At 39.1% G+C, this 16,648-nt stretch overlaps 1 protein-coding gene across 1 annotated transcript in view; it reads left to right on the top strand.

The window, feature by feature from the left end:
* LOC125716090 (G-protein-signaling modulator 1-like) overlaps window positions 1–16,332 on the top strand; it is a 29,473-nt gene extending 13,141 nt beyond the window's left edge. The window contains exons 10-13 of the mRNA XM_048988326.1: window positions 3,160–3,227; window positions 11,321–11,483; window positions 11,660–11,868; window positions 14,002–16,332. Coding sequence (XP_048844283.1) covers window positions 3,160–3,227; window positions 11,321–11,483; window positions 11,660–11,868; window positions 14,002–14,202 — 641 coding nt within the window. The 3' untranslated portion in view covers window positions 14,203–16,332. The remainder of the gene's footprint in view (window positions 1–3,159; window positions 3,228–11,320; window positions 11,484–11,659; window positions 11,869–14,001) is intronic.
* The last annotated feature ends 316 nt before the right edge of the window (window positions 16,333–16,648 follow it).

Genomic DNA, 16,648 nt, shown 5'->3' with positions numbered 1-16,648 from the left:
GGTGCTGGTGGTGGGGGTGGTGGTGGTGGGGGGCCCTCGTGAACGTTTTGCCCAGGGGCCCACACAACCCATAATCCGTCCCTGCTGCAAATAATTCAAATGATCCAGTTTCTGTGTTTAGTGACTAGATATTTTGCAAACATATGTTTCCAGATACAGATTTGTATTCATACAATAATAAGCCTCCTTCTGTGCCATTATCAGCTTTATCTCTGTCTGGCTCTGGTTGTATGACAGCATGTGTTTGGATGTACTGGGTACTGGGTCCATAGCCACTCTGTCACTCTAAGGGCTGCTTTAACCCATCAGATGCCTCTATAACCAAGACTTTGCAGGGATTAGCAAGCTAAACCCAGTGCTGTGCCACCTAGAACCACCACCATTCCCATGCAATAGTGGTACCTCTGGAAAAGATGCATACATCTCTCATACAATTGTTCCACTTGGAATTGTTTCTTGTATTTGAAATTTCCAGCTGTTGAATTGATCACATTTCCCTCAAACACATCTTTGAATCATAATACAGGGCATGAGGACGTGGAATATACTCTTGACCCAACATTATACCGTTGGCCTATAAAAATTGATATACATATTATCTAAAGTATAAGCAAACCGTGCCAAATCATCTATAGATTACTTCCCCTCAAAATAGAACACCTTCTTGTATCCTTTGAGGATTGTGCTATTTTTTCCCTGTGATAGTGCAGGTAATTTATGGGAAAACTTTTAAGTACTAGCTGTCTTCAGGACAAAATGTCTGAGGAATCAGTGGTTAATTAATAAGGGATAATAATGGCGTTCTACTTGGTAGGCCATTCCACTTACTGCTGACCAGAGGGAACAGAGAAAAGTTTGGTTGTCACCTAGATGTCTTTGGATTAAATGGATTGTTAATCTTAAAACACATTTTAGATTTAAAATGTTAGATGTCTGATTAACCACCATTTGTTGTTAGTTGACCACAGATCTCAACAAATTCACGTGAAATTAATTGGAACAGTAAATAATATATTGTCACTGGCCTTCATTGAAAGCTGAGGTGGGGATGGTAATATTGGATAAACCACAAAGGCTCATCTTGTTCTTGGTTTGTAATTTTTGGGTAAGACTTTCAGATTTTTTGCAATCTGAGTAGAAACGCATATAGCTTAAAACAATACTAATTTAACTGCAAAATCTCTGTCCAAAGTGGTAATTCTGTGTTTCTAAGCTACATCTGATTTTGACAAAAAGCAATTTGCACACAGCTGTTATATAAAGGTCACTCCAGGCTATATATATTTATTTATTGAGCGTGTAATTGAGGGACAGCCTGGTTTTATGAAATTAGAGACCGGTGTACAAATTCGGGGGGGATCTTTTGTTAGCCAGCTGTGTGTCACATGCTCTCAAGCTTTGTCATTGTACCAACATACTCCAGGGTTTTTGAGGGTTTTTGAAGTGGGCCTTGGAACTGGTGACAGTTCTTTTCTGACAAATTGAATATATTACACTTTTTCTATACAAAGTAAGCTTTGTATGAAGATGGGCACATTTGTTTGGAACCCACTTACTGAACTATCCATGGTCGTTTGGTTGAGAGTGTGACGGCCATTAGGCGATTATACATGGCAGATGTAGATAAAGATGGAGGAGCAGTGTTAGGGGTCTTTTATGGTTTTGCTGGAAAGCAGTTTTGTGTGGTTTGAACAACTGCTTAGGAACTGCTTCAAAATCTCCTCTTCGGAATCTTAAAACCTCAAAAATAAATATGCTTTTCCTGTAAATACTAGAAGATATAAAAGACACAAAATATAGGATTCCCTTTTTGGTTCTATGATTCTACAGCTGAATGTGATACATAATTACATTTCCCAAAATTAAACACTTTATCTACCCTCGGTGATCTTAATATGACACGGGTTTTGGGATATATAGGTTCCTAACCAGTAGGCGGTGAATAATTGCTGAACACAATGTTATGTATTTTTAGTGGGCCTTTGAAAATATTACGCAGCTATCTGGTTAAACTAGAAGAGTGACTATATACCACTCTTGCCCACTGACATTTGATCAACGGAAGCATTGACCCAAGATAAACATATTTAACTTTATTGAGAAAGACCTGCTGGTTTTTACCTAAAAGAAAGTGGTGGCCTTTCTACAGTAGCTCACTATGCATAATCCGCACTGTGGTGTAGAATATCCGCACCGTGGTATAGATTTTTACTATATATCTACAGTCTATACAGGAGTAAGTTGCTGTGAGGTTAGAATGAGTGCTATTATCTTAGATAAAATTCCTAAAATAAGATAATTGTGATAGGTCTACATTGAATACTGTTATTCTGTTCACATGTCTCCTGTCAGTCAGTGATATACACGTCACAGACTATTATGTCATTTTGGAAAAGCTATTCAAGGTAAAAGATTCTGATTAATGAACGATGAATATTTTAATGCAAAAAAACTCTCTTTATGATTGCTGTTATTCCATATTATCTCAATGCGGAGCAGATTATTTCTGTACCCATTTTCCTTTATTTCTGTTATACTACAGTCTTAACACCCCATTAACCTGTATTAAACCATGATATAAACACGTGCAAGATCTCTGGATGAGAGAGAGAGTCTGGTCTGGATTGAGCGAGTGTGCTGTCCTTCTGTCCATGAAAAGCTGTCTTTCAGAGAGCACTCTGAGAATGACTGACACTGTGATAACGTTCCTGCATTAGTAATCTGTTCACTGTGTGTTCATGTCCTTCATTTGTTCTCACGATAAGATAAGATAGGATAAGACAAGACTTTATTTATCCTGACAGAAATAATAATGACAAGGCGTAACTCTTATTGTGCTTAAAAATGTCCAAATAAAGAACACAAGAAATACAAGAAAATGCCAGATAAAATAAGGAGACCCAATACAATACCAGTGCAAAACATTACTAGTAAAATGCAAGTATAAAGAAAAATATACAAAGATGAGATATATCAAGTGGAAGTGTTTGTGTGCAAAGGATGCGAAAGGGTACCAAATAATGTGCAAAAATTAGTTATTAAACTTGTTGGTACCGTCATGTCACAGGAAATGTAAAGAGGAACCCAGAGTAATGCAGGACTGAGGCTGCCTGTAAATCCGTAAATCTGACATGTCATCTGCTTGGATCTGTCCTGCAGGAGCTAGACCAAAATTCAACAAAAGCAGCAAGAAGAACATCGAATTGTGGAAGTGCTCGTCAGAAAAGGTGAGAGACTTGTACCCATGTTTAGCAGTAACAAAAGTAAGAAAGTGGCATTCCTACAGTAGGTAATACATCTAAATGTCATGCAATTTCCAGTTCCACATATACATCAGGAAATATTCAGATAATTGGAGTGAGCTAGGATTTGAGTACTGCCTTTCCAGTCATCCAAGTACTCATTCCATACTGTTATATAATCCATATAAGGTATATGGAAATAAAATAAACATAATAAATAAACCTCAAACATGATACACTCTTAGTATCAAAATCAATAATCTTTACACAGCCCTCAATGAATTGTTTCATATTTTTGTAACACTACAATGAGTACACATCATGTACTTAAGTAATGCCTAACTAATTCATTACTCATGATTTAATGCATTAATTAGTACAAGATGTATCATGAATTCCTGTTACTTCCCATGAGCTAATGATGAAGTCACTGTGGCTTAATGTGATTACTTCGCATATTAGAATCCAGATAATTTAGTTGCATATCAATTAATGTATGAAATAACTGTGAATTTACATTCCTTAACTGTTGACCTAGTAAGTGTGAAATAACCGTCATTCATCTGTCGTAGTCAGAGTCATGGGGAAAATGAAATACACTTATGGGGCAGCTTTGGTAAATCCTTTTTTTTTGTCACATGAGTGTTCATTGTTTTTGTGTTATATTCTGGCAGCCTAATAATAGTTCTGTGTTATTGGGTTTTAATGTTTTTTAAAAATGTGCATATATATAGGAACTTGTGTAACTTTTCACTTTGAAATATTGATTCTTAGCATAATTTCCCCTGTTTTCAACTGTCTGTTGACAGTTTCTGTAACTCAACAGACTTGCCACTTCCAGGTAGTAGTCTGAGTGGACATTCTATCCTTAGAGGGTCTATATTTTTAAAAGCATATTAGGCATGCAGTAAAGCGGTGGCCTGGTGATGCAGTGATTAGCACTGTGACCTCTGACCTCTGAGACCAGGGTTCAAGTCTCCACCAGAGTTCTGTGTATGTGAAGTTTGCATGTTCTCCCCTTGTCATTGTGGAGGTTCCTCTGGGTGCTTTGGTTTCTCCCCCCCCCCCACCAGTCCAGGGTCCATGCTGAGGTTAATTGGAATTGCCAAATGGCCCACAGGTGCATGTGAGTATGCCTGGTGATGCGTTAGTGCCCCATCCTGGGTTGTTCCCTGCCTTGCACATGTAGCCTTCAGTATACTGTAGGCTCTGGGCCCCACACAACCCTGAGTTGGGCAAGTGGTTTCCGGAGATGGATGGTTGATGTTATTTATTTGCAATATTTCATCACTCGTGCCCATAGCCTCCGCAATAGGCACCGGACCCCCCGTGACCCTGAATAGGACAAGCAGTTTAAGAAAATGGATGGATGGATACTTCATCACTTTCATTGATAACAAGTGTATGGTATTTCGGGGCAGGATTTTGAACCTGACTGGTTACCTCTGAATACTGCTGCAGTCCCTATTATTAAATTGTTAGACATTTTTCCATCTTTGGCTATACACCACAAAAATCTGTAGTTTCTATAAGGGCCTGTAGACATCCATTATCCACTCCTGCACCTGAACAGAGCATATTTAGTTCATAACAGGTATACAATGATTTTGCTGAAATTTGCTTTAGGTGGGTGACACCATGGCTCAATTGGTAGCAGTGTCGTTTCACATTTTGGAGTTTGCTTGTTTGCCAAATCTTCTGGGTGCTTTGCTTTCCTCCCACAGTCCAAAGACATGCAATTAAGCTATTTTGTGTCTCTAAGTTGCCTGTTGAGTGTGACTGTGCATTTCTGTGCCCTGAGATGGACAAGAATGCCCTCTGGGGTGCTGCCTGAGATAGGAACCATACCTCTGCAACCCTTACCACGACAAGTGGTTAGAAAACAATGATGCTTTACATAGAGTCAATATAACCAAATATTCTAACCATCCTCGGTGGTATCTGGGGTCCTTAATATATTGGTTCCCTATGACCTCCAATGGAAGGGGATCTCCAGTGGCAGAGGATCTGTACAAGGGACACTAAAAAACTTGCTTTAGCAGGGAGACATGGAAATTTCGTCATATCTGAAACGTAAGCGCTAACCGTAAAGAAGAGAAAATTGGGTTAATGCATTTCATTATCATAAAAAGCACCAGGATTTTGGAGTGGAAGGCAAAGTGTGACGTCCCAAGTTGACAATCCTCCCAAAAGTGGAGTAGGACAACACTGATAGCCTGTGAATTTCTTTTGGCACCCAACAGGCTCTAGACATTACACGTGGGCTGACTCGCGGACCATTCTGCCAGAACCACTCATCCACTTCCAGAAGGTTACTGGTCTCCACTTGAATCCACTAGTGTTGTAAGAGACATGGAGACAGAACTGAGACAGAACTGTGAGACAACCAAACTGTTTGTGGGAGACATTAAGCAAGATAGATACTATCACTCAGGTGTTTGCAAATGGTCCCTGCCTTTAAGAGCTCTAAGGACACTCCATCCACTGACTGAGTTCTACACAATGAAAATAAATGATGCTTTGAGCGGTGGTGAGGAGGTGCACCGATGCTGTGCCCCTCAGTTTTTACTTGCACATTAGACACCACATGACACTTGAGCTGAGGAGGTGAAGGTATCACAAGTGGTCCTCTTAAGACAAGGTTGCTCGATCCAGCTGCATAGGTTCAGGATTAGAGGAGGTAGAGGTTGAAGGAACTAGGATGTGGGAATCAGCAGGGGATCCATAAGGGAACATGGTGCTGATTCTCTGTTACTCCCAAAGAAGATTGTCAGCGGAGATGGACATCTAGATAAATAGCTAGAAAAAAAGTGTAGGGACTTCAAGGGGTGACCTTGGGCACAGAATGATTTATTTGATGAATGTCCTATAGTAGATCTCCAGTGTTCCTCCCACCAACAGGATGATCAGACACTTACTGGAACATTATGAGAAATCAACTGTTAATTCAAAATGGGCCTATTTTGACTCCATGGTTCTGAACAGAGGAGTGACAAAATCTTGCGGGCCTCATAATCAAGTTAAAGTTGAGTAAGTAAAGTTTATATAGCACTTTTCACAGACACTGGTCACAAAGTGCTTTACAATCGAAAGAACAAATAAGGCTTCTACACACTATAGTGAATGAACATCATTCTTTGATATGAAAGGACTGGTAACTTGCATTCAACTTGACTAGTTGATCATCAGACAAAGAATTATGTTTTAATTTATCTACGTAAAATAATCATCCATGGCTCATAAATGGAACAGCTCATCATTTGGGGCACCAGCACAACATCACAACACGACATGGAAACAGACGGAGTTCCTGTTCCTTTAGAGCCGTGTTTCCCAACCTGGTTCTCAAGTACCCACAAACAGTCCATGTGAACCGTCAGGGGGTCCCCAAGGGCCAGGTTGGGAAACCCTGCTATAGAGACAATGATTTAATTCCGGGGGACTCTGAAGCTGCACCTTGTCATTCACGGCCCTTGTCTGTTCTTCTTTCTCCAGTAATGTGTGGGACAAAAATAATGGGACTGGGTTCTGGACACTTTGAGATGGATTAGTGTAGCAGAGGACTGAAGTAGGAAAGGTCAAGGTCTTTTATTAGGACTAGAGGATGAAGTTTGGATTGGTTTAAGTTCAGTGAGGGTTTGGGCTGCGGTGTGTGGTAACAATGGCGGTACTTTGATTTTTGTCTCTGAGCTTTTTTATGTGGTTCAGTGGTTCTGCCTTCTCTCCTGTGGTTTGCAGCCCCCAATTTCTCTCTCTCTCTCTCTCTCTCTCTCTCTCTCTCTCTCTCTCTCTCCCTCTCTCTCGCCTCCCTCCCTATGTCTCCCTTGGTTCAGAAATGGGATCTTGATAGACAAACCCTTCGGTCTGTAATGAGACATTTTCCCACAGTGGGAACCTAGGCAACAGCTAGGAAAGAGGTGCAGAGGCTGAAGAAACCAAAGGAGTGCCGGCAATCAGCTGCTGCGCTGGTCAGTCTTGCTACATGAGACTGTTTTGCTTTTTATCACGTGTGTGTCAGATATTTGTTTTTAATCTGAGACTGTAATTGTGAAGAAAATAAGGAAATATTAATTTAATGAAATTTTATGGGGAAGACTTGTTTTCTCTTAGACGTATGCGTGACTTTTTATTTTAAGGTTATGGTAGTTCTTGATGATACTTTGATTTAATTATTTGCATGTGTTCTATGTGTTATTTGATGTTTCATTACTGTTTCTTCCCTACTGTTCTTTGCATTTATTCTCCGGGCATACTTTAAAGATACTGTATATGAGTGGTTCCACCTATAGACTGTTAATTATAATTATAGCTTTCAGAGAAAAATGTTATACAAGCCGAATAGTTGGCAACTGTTTAGAGGTTTTCTGTCCTTGAAAAAACACAGATGTATCATTCATTTAAATATAAAATACAAATGAATGACATTTGGAGGACGGACTTAATTATCATTGTGTTTTGTACACCAACATTTTCTATGTACTGTAGTGTATGAAACAGGACAATGTGCTAAGAAGACGAGTGGCCACCGTTAGTATTGCATTGATTTCCTGCACTTCCTGTAATAGTATCTGTCACAATCTCTTGGGATATCTATTAGCCTGGCTTCTTGTTTCATGGCTGGGGTGAGACAATAAGTCTTTGACTGAACAAACCTGTTACTCTCTAAAGGTGTGTCTTAGGGTGTGGGAGCATAATTTCCCTCTGCTGTGGTGAGGATATATGCTTGCTCATTTTTCTTATACTGTAGTAATAATGATTCTTAGCATGTTTGGTTGCATTTAAATTGGGTTGTTGCAAACCAGTTCTTAATTGTTCTGTATGATGCTTAGCAATTATCGAAACGTTTTGTACGAAAAATGTGCTTTTAAATACTTCTGTGGTATAATTTTATGTTTTTTTTTTCCCCTGGTTTGTCTTATAAAGACAGCGATATGCATGGTCTACTGCAATTTTTTTGGTTATTGATATAGCCTGCCCTTAATAATGCCTTATATATGACATATGCATGATTGTAAGTAAATAGGATTCAGGATTTAAGTAAATTGGAAGTGTATCAATCATCAAATTCTTATGAAAAATAAAAAGATTAAGGAAAGATTGTTAGGGAATGGGTTGTGCAGAGAACAGAATGCTTGGACTAGAAATGCCACTACAAATTCACGAATCCCCAATCTAGCACTGAATTTATTATTTATTTAAAATAAGGATATTTAGCACTGATGTAACTGCTGAATGACTTTAATGATTTGCAAACTAGCAACTATGTGGCCTGTTTGCTAAATCTAACAATGAACCAATGCTCGGCTTCCCACCACGTCCAATGGTTCCATGCATCAGAATGATTTGTTCTGCTGATCCAATTTTCTGCATCAGCCCATCCTGGGTGTCCTGCCGCCGGCAATCAGATCATCTGACCGCAATTCTCTGGCTGAAGCCACAGTCAGGAATGATCAAGAGACTCTCATTTGCTCCTGACAATTGTAGCTGTGATGGGTAATATATGCACTTATGGACAAATTTCTTGATTGCTTTCTTTGAAGGGACCTGGGAATGATTTTCCTCAATATTTGTTACTTTTTCTCCTCTTAAAAATATTGTGCTTTACTAAAAAAAGTTAATTCAGTGTATTTAATTCAGTGCACAAATGCCTTAAACAAATGCTTCAACTCAGTGGACATTCTGTGCTATAGGGTTGAAATAGGGAGTGTTTGAAGTATTCAAAAAATAGCTTGCATTTTGCATTTTGTTCTGCCAAAGGGACGACCCCTTTTTGGTACAGCATCAGCACCCACTGGAGAAGCTAATAAGGTGTAATGGTGGTAGTCACCTTCGATCTTTGCAGATGTGGTGTTTAAATGAAGAGTTTTATAGTGCTGTGATTTCGCCTGATTTAGGCTATCTGAGATAGCCCCTGATATCTGAGTTCCCCCATACCCACTTATTTAAACACATGATCCATGTGTTTCCTAATTTATAAAACATAGCAGTCAAATTAGACCAGGATCTAATTTTCATAAAACCAAAGGGCCTTTACAGTTGCCTATTTGCATATTTATGTCTGTCTGAGTTTAAAAATTAAAGATCCCATTTATAATTTTCGATTCTCTACCTTCATTGAATGTAGGTGAGATGACATTACTTAACTACTATTCATATATTTATAGCTAACAGAATCTATTATCCAGCGTATAATTGAGTAAGCTGGGTCAATGATGGCTAAGCGATGGCAAATCCATTCACAGTGTAAATTCAATATTAAGACTATTATCAGGCAAATGTTTTAACCTGTAAAACACTCTAGCCCCTGTGGTCTCTGTAAAAATATGAAAGCTAGCCTGCTAGTCTCCCCCCAGTATTCCTGCCCGCGTTTTCACCTCTTATATTTGTATTTTCGAGATGCTGCTCCATATGCGACAGGACAGACCAAGGGCAGACGATACGCTTCTCCAAAACACACCCCTCCCTGCTAAAGGCTATTTGTCACACTGAAAGTCACACAACATTACACAGGGCAAATGGAACCGGCTGCTAGATGCTCTGATGGACCATTATATTCTGTCTCTGTGAGACAGAATATTTCCATTATATGCAAACAATTATATTTCCATTTTATATTCTGTGGTGATGTAAATATTTACATGTTAGCAGGCATTTTATAATATGGTAGACATTCAAAGCTAGAGAAGCTCAACAAAACGACATGGCCAGTTCTGCTGCGTTTTAAATAATAGCATGATCAGCGATATAACCAAGTGGAATATAAAAACATAAGAAATAAAAAGAAATCTCAATCCTTATTATGCATATTAGGCAACAGCTACATAGCAACACAAAACAAGGAATGACTAAAGTGAATTAAAATAAAACAACAGGACAGTTATGATTGATATATGAATACCGATGATTCCAGAAGTACTGCAGCTGCAAATTCTTTACCTGGGTAGCTTATGGCTTACAAACATAGAACATAAGGGTAGACCTCAAATGTATAACATTCAGTCTTATGTGTATAAGCAAAATATACCCATTTTACGGCAAAGACAGCAGGCAGAGGTAGGAATAAGGGGTTTCAGATGAAAGAGTAACATTTTATTCTAGTAGAGTACTGTATATACACTTTCTGGCAAATCTTTGATTTGAAAAGGCTCCATTGCGATACTGTTACTACACACTCGGAAGCATCCTGTCATCCAGTAGGCTTTTACAGAGTTCCGCTTTAGGTGGCTAATCCTTTGTTTTTGTCATCTGTCCAGTTCATGTCTGTACTTTTGTTTCTTACAAGTTGCTTTACTTTTCCCATTATTGTGGACATTCTACCTGAATAGTTCTAAACATCATCAAAACAAAATGATTTCATAATAGTATATCTGTAGTTTCTACAGATTGCCACAAAGGTGTTTCACACAACACAGTCACCAAAGAATATGTGAATATGAAAAATATCATATTATATAATGCATGCTTGTACTGTTCATTTTACACAAGCATGCAAATACTGCAGAATTTCTGTTAAAAAATCAAAGACAAAGAAAGATTAGTTCATATCATTTCTACAGAGACAGCGCTATTCAGAACAGTGGTTTCAGGAAAAATGATTAATGTGTGTCCTAGATGTTTCAGAGCACATTGTATATATTAGCACCCTAGGGCCGTACGAACCAAATGCTTTTCAATGTCAGCCAATGACAATGACTTCAGGCAAGCTACACTAACCTAGATTTCCACTTCTGGAGTCAAATGTAGGGTCAAGGAGAATATTACACGCTGCTGAATTTTTAGTTTATGGTGGCTCTGTGTTCAACAGACCACATTGTGGGCTTCATTTCAACAGAGGATTCAACCAGTTGAACCTCAACCAACTTTTGGGTAAATGACTCTATAAAACTCCAAATCCTAGATACAGATTAGCCATTAAATAAAACTGTGAAGTGAATGGGTTAAATAAAAAGTGAAGAGAATGTGAAAATACCATTTATCATCACATGAACAACACTGAAGTCCTTGTGTGAGATAAAACAGTTAAATGACCTTTTGGTTGACTAGAAATCTCCAATGTCAAATGTGCTGTTGTCTTTCAGAAGTTAGGCCAGGATCCCTCAGATGAGGACTGCTTCTTTGACCTCCTCAGCAAATTCCAGAGCAGCCGCATGGATGACCAGCGCTGCAATCTCAATGAGCAGCAGGTCTGGGAGAAGGGAAAGACTGCTTCAAGTCGGGGCTCACCGGTGGACAATGTGAAGGGTCAGTTGTCATCTTCTCTTTCTTCATCTGAAAACAAATGGCTTCCATTTGGATTTGCCTTTATGTAAATCTTTACTTATATACTTTGAGCAGAAGTTCATAACTGGCATTCAGTGATCGGGTTCACTACTTTGCTTGACTGCATTATCAGATATACTTCTCTCCCTTGTCTGCAGACTCTTGCTCCAACATTTCCTCACCACAAACAGAAGAGCTCTTTGACCTCATTGCTAGTTCCCAGAGCCGGAGGCTGGACGACCAGAGGGCCAGCGTGGGAAATCTGCCGGGTTTGAAGATCACACATAGCAACTTGAGTCACCTGTGTGGGAAGACTGATGCCAAGGAGCCTGGCGATGATTTCTTCAACATGCTCATCAAGTGCCAGGTGAGGGCTAGGAATTTTTTCCAAGCTTCTAAGCTTTCTAAGTTCTTACAGTGCACCCTTTCTTCAGTGTTATGTGATCAGGCTTGTGCATCATTGTTGGCAAATAAGGTATTTTCATCCACTGCTGGATGATTTTCAGGATTTTCTTTTGTTGATGTCTTTTCTGTTGATTTCAGTGGCTTACTTTCCGGACCTGTTGCCTGGAGTATAGAATGTTCTTTGCATGGTTATGGTTTTTCTTATACTGGTACAGGCCTTCTGCCCCCTCAGGGTGAGGCAGCTTCCATCAATTTGGGGAGCTAAGAGCTATAGAGATCAGTTTATGTTTTAAATACTACAGAAAGGACAGCTGACAGAATGTGCAGCCTATTGCACAATCTTCCTCCTATCACAAATGAATAAGATTGCGCTAAAGATTATTCACCGCGCATTCGAGCCCAACACAGAAAGAGAATCGTGAGATCCATAAACAGCATTGAGGAAACTCCAAAGAACAAGAGACATCATTGCTGACACACGATGGATAATTGAAAAAAAAAAAAAACAAGGAATGGCAGAAGGAGGTCAATGAGCTTCATTGATTAACTCAAAGTCTTTGATTGTATTTGATGATGTCAAACTGGATTGTTCTCCGGAAATTCTAGGGCATCTCATTATCCTTATTAGAAATCTCTACACTGGAAAATAAACCACCGTGAGGATATAATATGGAGAAACTGAGTGTTTCCTTATTGATCTAAGAGTAAGATGGGGATGCAGCAAAGGATCTACTAGTCAAGATCGGTCATCAGTCAAGGACCTGGAAAAAATACTGACATATCACTAAGAAGATAGATCAGAAATTCCTAGAATATGGTATTTCCAGAGATAATTTATGGATGTGAAATACAATGAAGAATAAGCACTGGTACAGTATTGATGCCTTTGATTATTAGTGCTGGCAAACACTTTGAGAATATCATGGACTGCAAGAAAAACAAGCAAATGAATTCTTGATCAAATCAAGTCTGAACCTTCCAGTGAAGCAGAAAATGACCAGATTGAAGTGTTCTTGTTTTGGACATAACATGAATAAAAGGACCCTATTATGCTCATTTTCACTGTACATCTCTATTCAGTCTGTTTATAACTCTATCTGAAACGCTCTGTTAGAGCTTTAAGGGCCACACCTGATGAGCCCAGTGTGCTCTGACTGGTCAGCTTGCCTTACACGTTCTGCCCCTATTTTGCAGTCTGCAGACAGATCCTTGCAGGTAGGCAGCCAGTAAGGATTGTGTTACGAGGTGACCTCACAATGTCATGGAAGTAAGGGCTAGAATTCAAACAAGGCGTTTCTTTGGAGAGAGTTACTCCCATTGGTGTGTACATTGAGCCTTAAGACCAGAGGTGGGTAATTCAGGTCCAGAAAGAAAAAGTTCAGATCAAGATTTTGTTTCAAACAACCAGCATCACAGTCGCAAAGTACTCAATTGATCGGTTGAAACAAAACCTGGCTCTGGACGTTTACTCTCTGGACCTGAACTACTCACCTTTGTTTAAGAATTTGCAGATCATATACAGGCACATAAAGCTATTGTAGCATCTGCGAGCTGCCTTTTGTGTAGCGGAGCTCACATGTCCGCATTACTTAAATAGCTGCACCGTGTATCCGACTGTCACGTGTGCGTTACCTGCGCTTGTACTCCATCCTTGCCTGATCCTTGCTTGTCTCTTTGTAAGGTGTAACTTCTCACCGTGTCGGTAACCTGCCGTTTGCAAAAGGATCTCCCACATGTTTCCCGGTCTGTGTGGATTTTGGGGTATTGCTGTTGTGCCGATGTTGAACAAGAGTCCTTGTAAGGGCTGACAATAAAGAGCCCCATGTTTGGAACGATGCTGCCTCGCTTCTTGGAAATTGCTATTCACTACATAAGAGACTAAAGGAAAGTTGAGAATGAAAGAGCAATAGGAGGACCAGTAACACCTGGAACTAATGATACAGTCTCTCTTTTCTGTTACCCTAATGCAATATTGCTAGCGTAAAAAGTTTAAACCCATGTAAATGAGACTGAATTATCTGATTTGTTTTTCATTAAGGCGTCACGTGTGTACATTTCCTGTTTCACTATTCTGTTCTTCTCTCACTCTTTTCAGTCCTCCAGAATCGATGACCAGAGGTGTTCCCCACCTGGTCCGGGTCCCAAAGCCCCAACAGTGCCGGATGAGGACTTCTTTAGCCTTATCCAGAGAGTCCAGGCAAAACGCATGGATGAACAACGAGTCTTCCTTCCCCGGAATGAGCAGGATGAGGCCAGCTCAGATGCAGCTACCCCTCCTTCTGGAGATTCCAGTTAGGGCTGTATAATCCCAGGTTGACCTCCAAGTCTGCCACACACTCAGCACCCACCAATTTCCATTTTCATTTATTTAAAAAAATATTTATGTTAGTATAAAGGCAGAGGGAAAGTCAAGTTCTGGAAGCCATTAAGAGAGATCAGTCAAGATAAAGTCGAAGTCTTGAAAGTGTTACATTCTTTGGATTCAAGACATCGCACACAAAGTAAGGTCAATTTTTATGTCAGAAAACTAGGGATAAAATAAAAAAGGAAGAACGACTGAAAGCCAAATGCACACCATTGTGTGAATGTAAGAGACAGTTTGCTATTCCCATGCTTCTCACTAAAACAATTGTAAATGAGTGTTTGGGATAATACAATTACACCGTAAACTGAGAATAATGTAAAATCACTTTATTATTATTGGCCAGAAAAGAATAATAGGGTTAATGCTGGCTTACTTGTTAATATATAGCATACGTGATGGTAGAGGAGGACAGATTATAGGTGTTTGAAAAGGACTTTTTCTTTACGTTTTGTAGTTTGCGAGGATCCCATCATTGCTCTGTCTGTGATCTCCAAAATGGACGGGGGGGTGCATCAATGGAGCAAGACTGTGTACAGCTAACATAGCATCCATGCGGGTCATGCTTTATTTATGGTTAGATAATTGACTGGGGGCAGATTTTTTTTTTCCTTCGCACAGAACATTGCACTCAATACACTTTGGTTTCCCCCCAGGTTCCTCTTGGTATTGTACAGGACCTTGCAGAACTTAATATAGTGTTAAGTTTTAAATCTGGGAGCGAAACATCAGGGATAAACAGAAAATGAATTTTGTTTAAGTTGTGAAATATATAATAATATTAACATTAAAATATTTTGGAGTATTGCTTTCATAAACAATGCCTGACATTTACTTGCATTGTTCAAAGTATCAGTCAACCTGTAGTACTAGTACAGTCAGGCACATGTTGAACTTGGGATATTTAGGGACTATTCTGAGCCAGCTGGTCGCACCTCCAGGACTTTTGCACTTCCTGGGTCTTTTTTGACTGTTTTCCACAACATGATTTCCTTGCACAGCATAACTGCATTTTTGTTCTAGCAGCACTGGATGAATCCTCTGCATTACTGCACCAAGTTTAAAAAAATACAAATTCTGAAAAAGCACCTGAGGTTTTGGTCAGCAGAAGAACTACTTCAGCAACCAAGAGTGAGGATATTAACTATTGTTTTCATATTCTGGGCAACCCTGCACTGGGTAAAGAGCACCAGAAATGAATAGATGGATGGGTCTTACATTGTGAACAAAATTGCCCTTTAATACAAGAAGGCCTAAAGTATTACTGAACTGATGTGGAATGGAGAGACAGAATTATAACATGATTAGATGCAGCCCAAGCAGGCAATATAATAAAAAGTAAAACTGTGAAACAAATGCAAACAATATTTAAGTTTTACTTATAAAAAAGTTGGAGTGTGGTGTGGTTATGTATTAGCTCTAGATTTTAGCTGTGAAGACATTAAATTTAAACATGGTACTAGGACTGAGGTTGACTTCTCACAGGAAATGTGGTTCTACCTCAGAATCATTATGCATATGCGTGCGTGTGTGTGTGTGTTTGTGTGTATTAATGATAAGCGAAAAGGTAAATTGATCCCACTGACATACTTTCTTACTGTCAAATGTACGATATAAAAAGCTTTTGTATTTTTCAGATTGTGAATGTGGGAACCTCCCCTCTGTTAACAATAAAGCTGTTACGGGATGTGCTTACCTGTGGTTCAGACAAGTTTGGTAAAAATGTCAGACCAAACACTTATGCTCCAAAGGAAGGATATTTACAATTTTTGGTCTGCATTGCAACACGTGTCCTGCAGATGACACTGTAGTTTGTTGTTGCTCCACGAAATACTCTACTCAGGCAGAGTTTTTGTACAGGACACAATAAATATCCACACTGCCAAACAAAGCTTTTTATGCAATAATCAAAGTCAAATGCTCCCCAGATGCTCTCAGGGTGTTATCTACAATATTATCATTGCTGGTTGTAGATTTTTCTTGAACAGTTTTTGGATATTTTTATTGACTTTTCATGGAAAGTTTGGATGAAGTCTGGGAATAAAGATGTAGTGGTATGGTGGATACTCTCTTGTCTCTGTGCCATTTTGGAGTAAATTATTATTTTTTAGTGTTTATATGATTTTGATCATTTAAATAAATAAGAAGCGTTCTACTCTTTTCAAAGATAAATGTTCAAGTAATTTTTCTACCCAGTGACAACATATACATAAATACTTTATTAGCTGAGCTTAACATTATGCACAATTATTTTATCAAGATAAAAGTTGTAGACCAAAGTTCCATTTATACTTGTGGGTGATTTCCTGAGTATGATTGCAAACCTTATATTAATTTATCTCCAGTATTGTCTAAGCAAGAATAAACTCATCATGCATTG

Source organism: Brienomyrus brachyistius, chromosome 2 (genome assembly GCF_023856365.1).
Source record: "Brienomyrus brachyistius isolate T26 chromosome 2, BBRACH_0.4, whole genome shotgun sequence".
NCBI classification, from domain to species: Eukaryota; Metazoa; Chordata; class Actinopteri; order Osteoglossiformes; family Mormyridae; genus Brienomyrus; species Brienomyrus brachyistius.
This window is presented reverse-complemented; position numbering and strand designations above follow the sequence as displayed.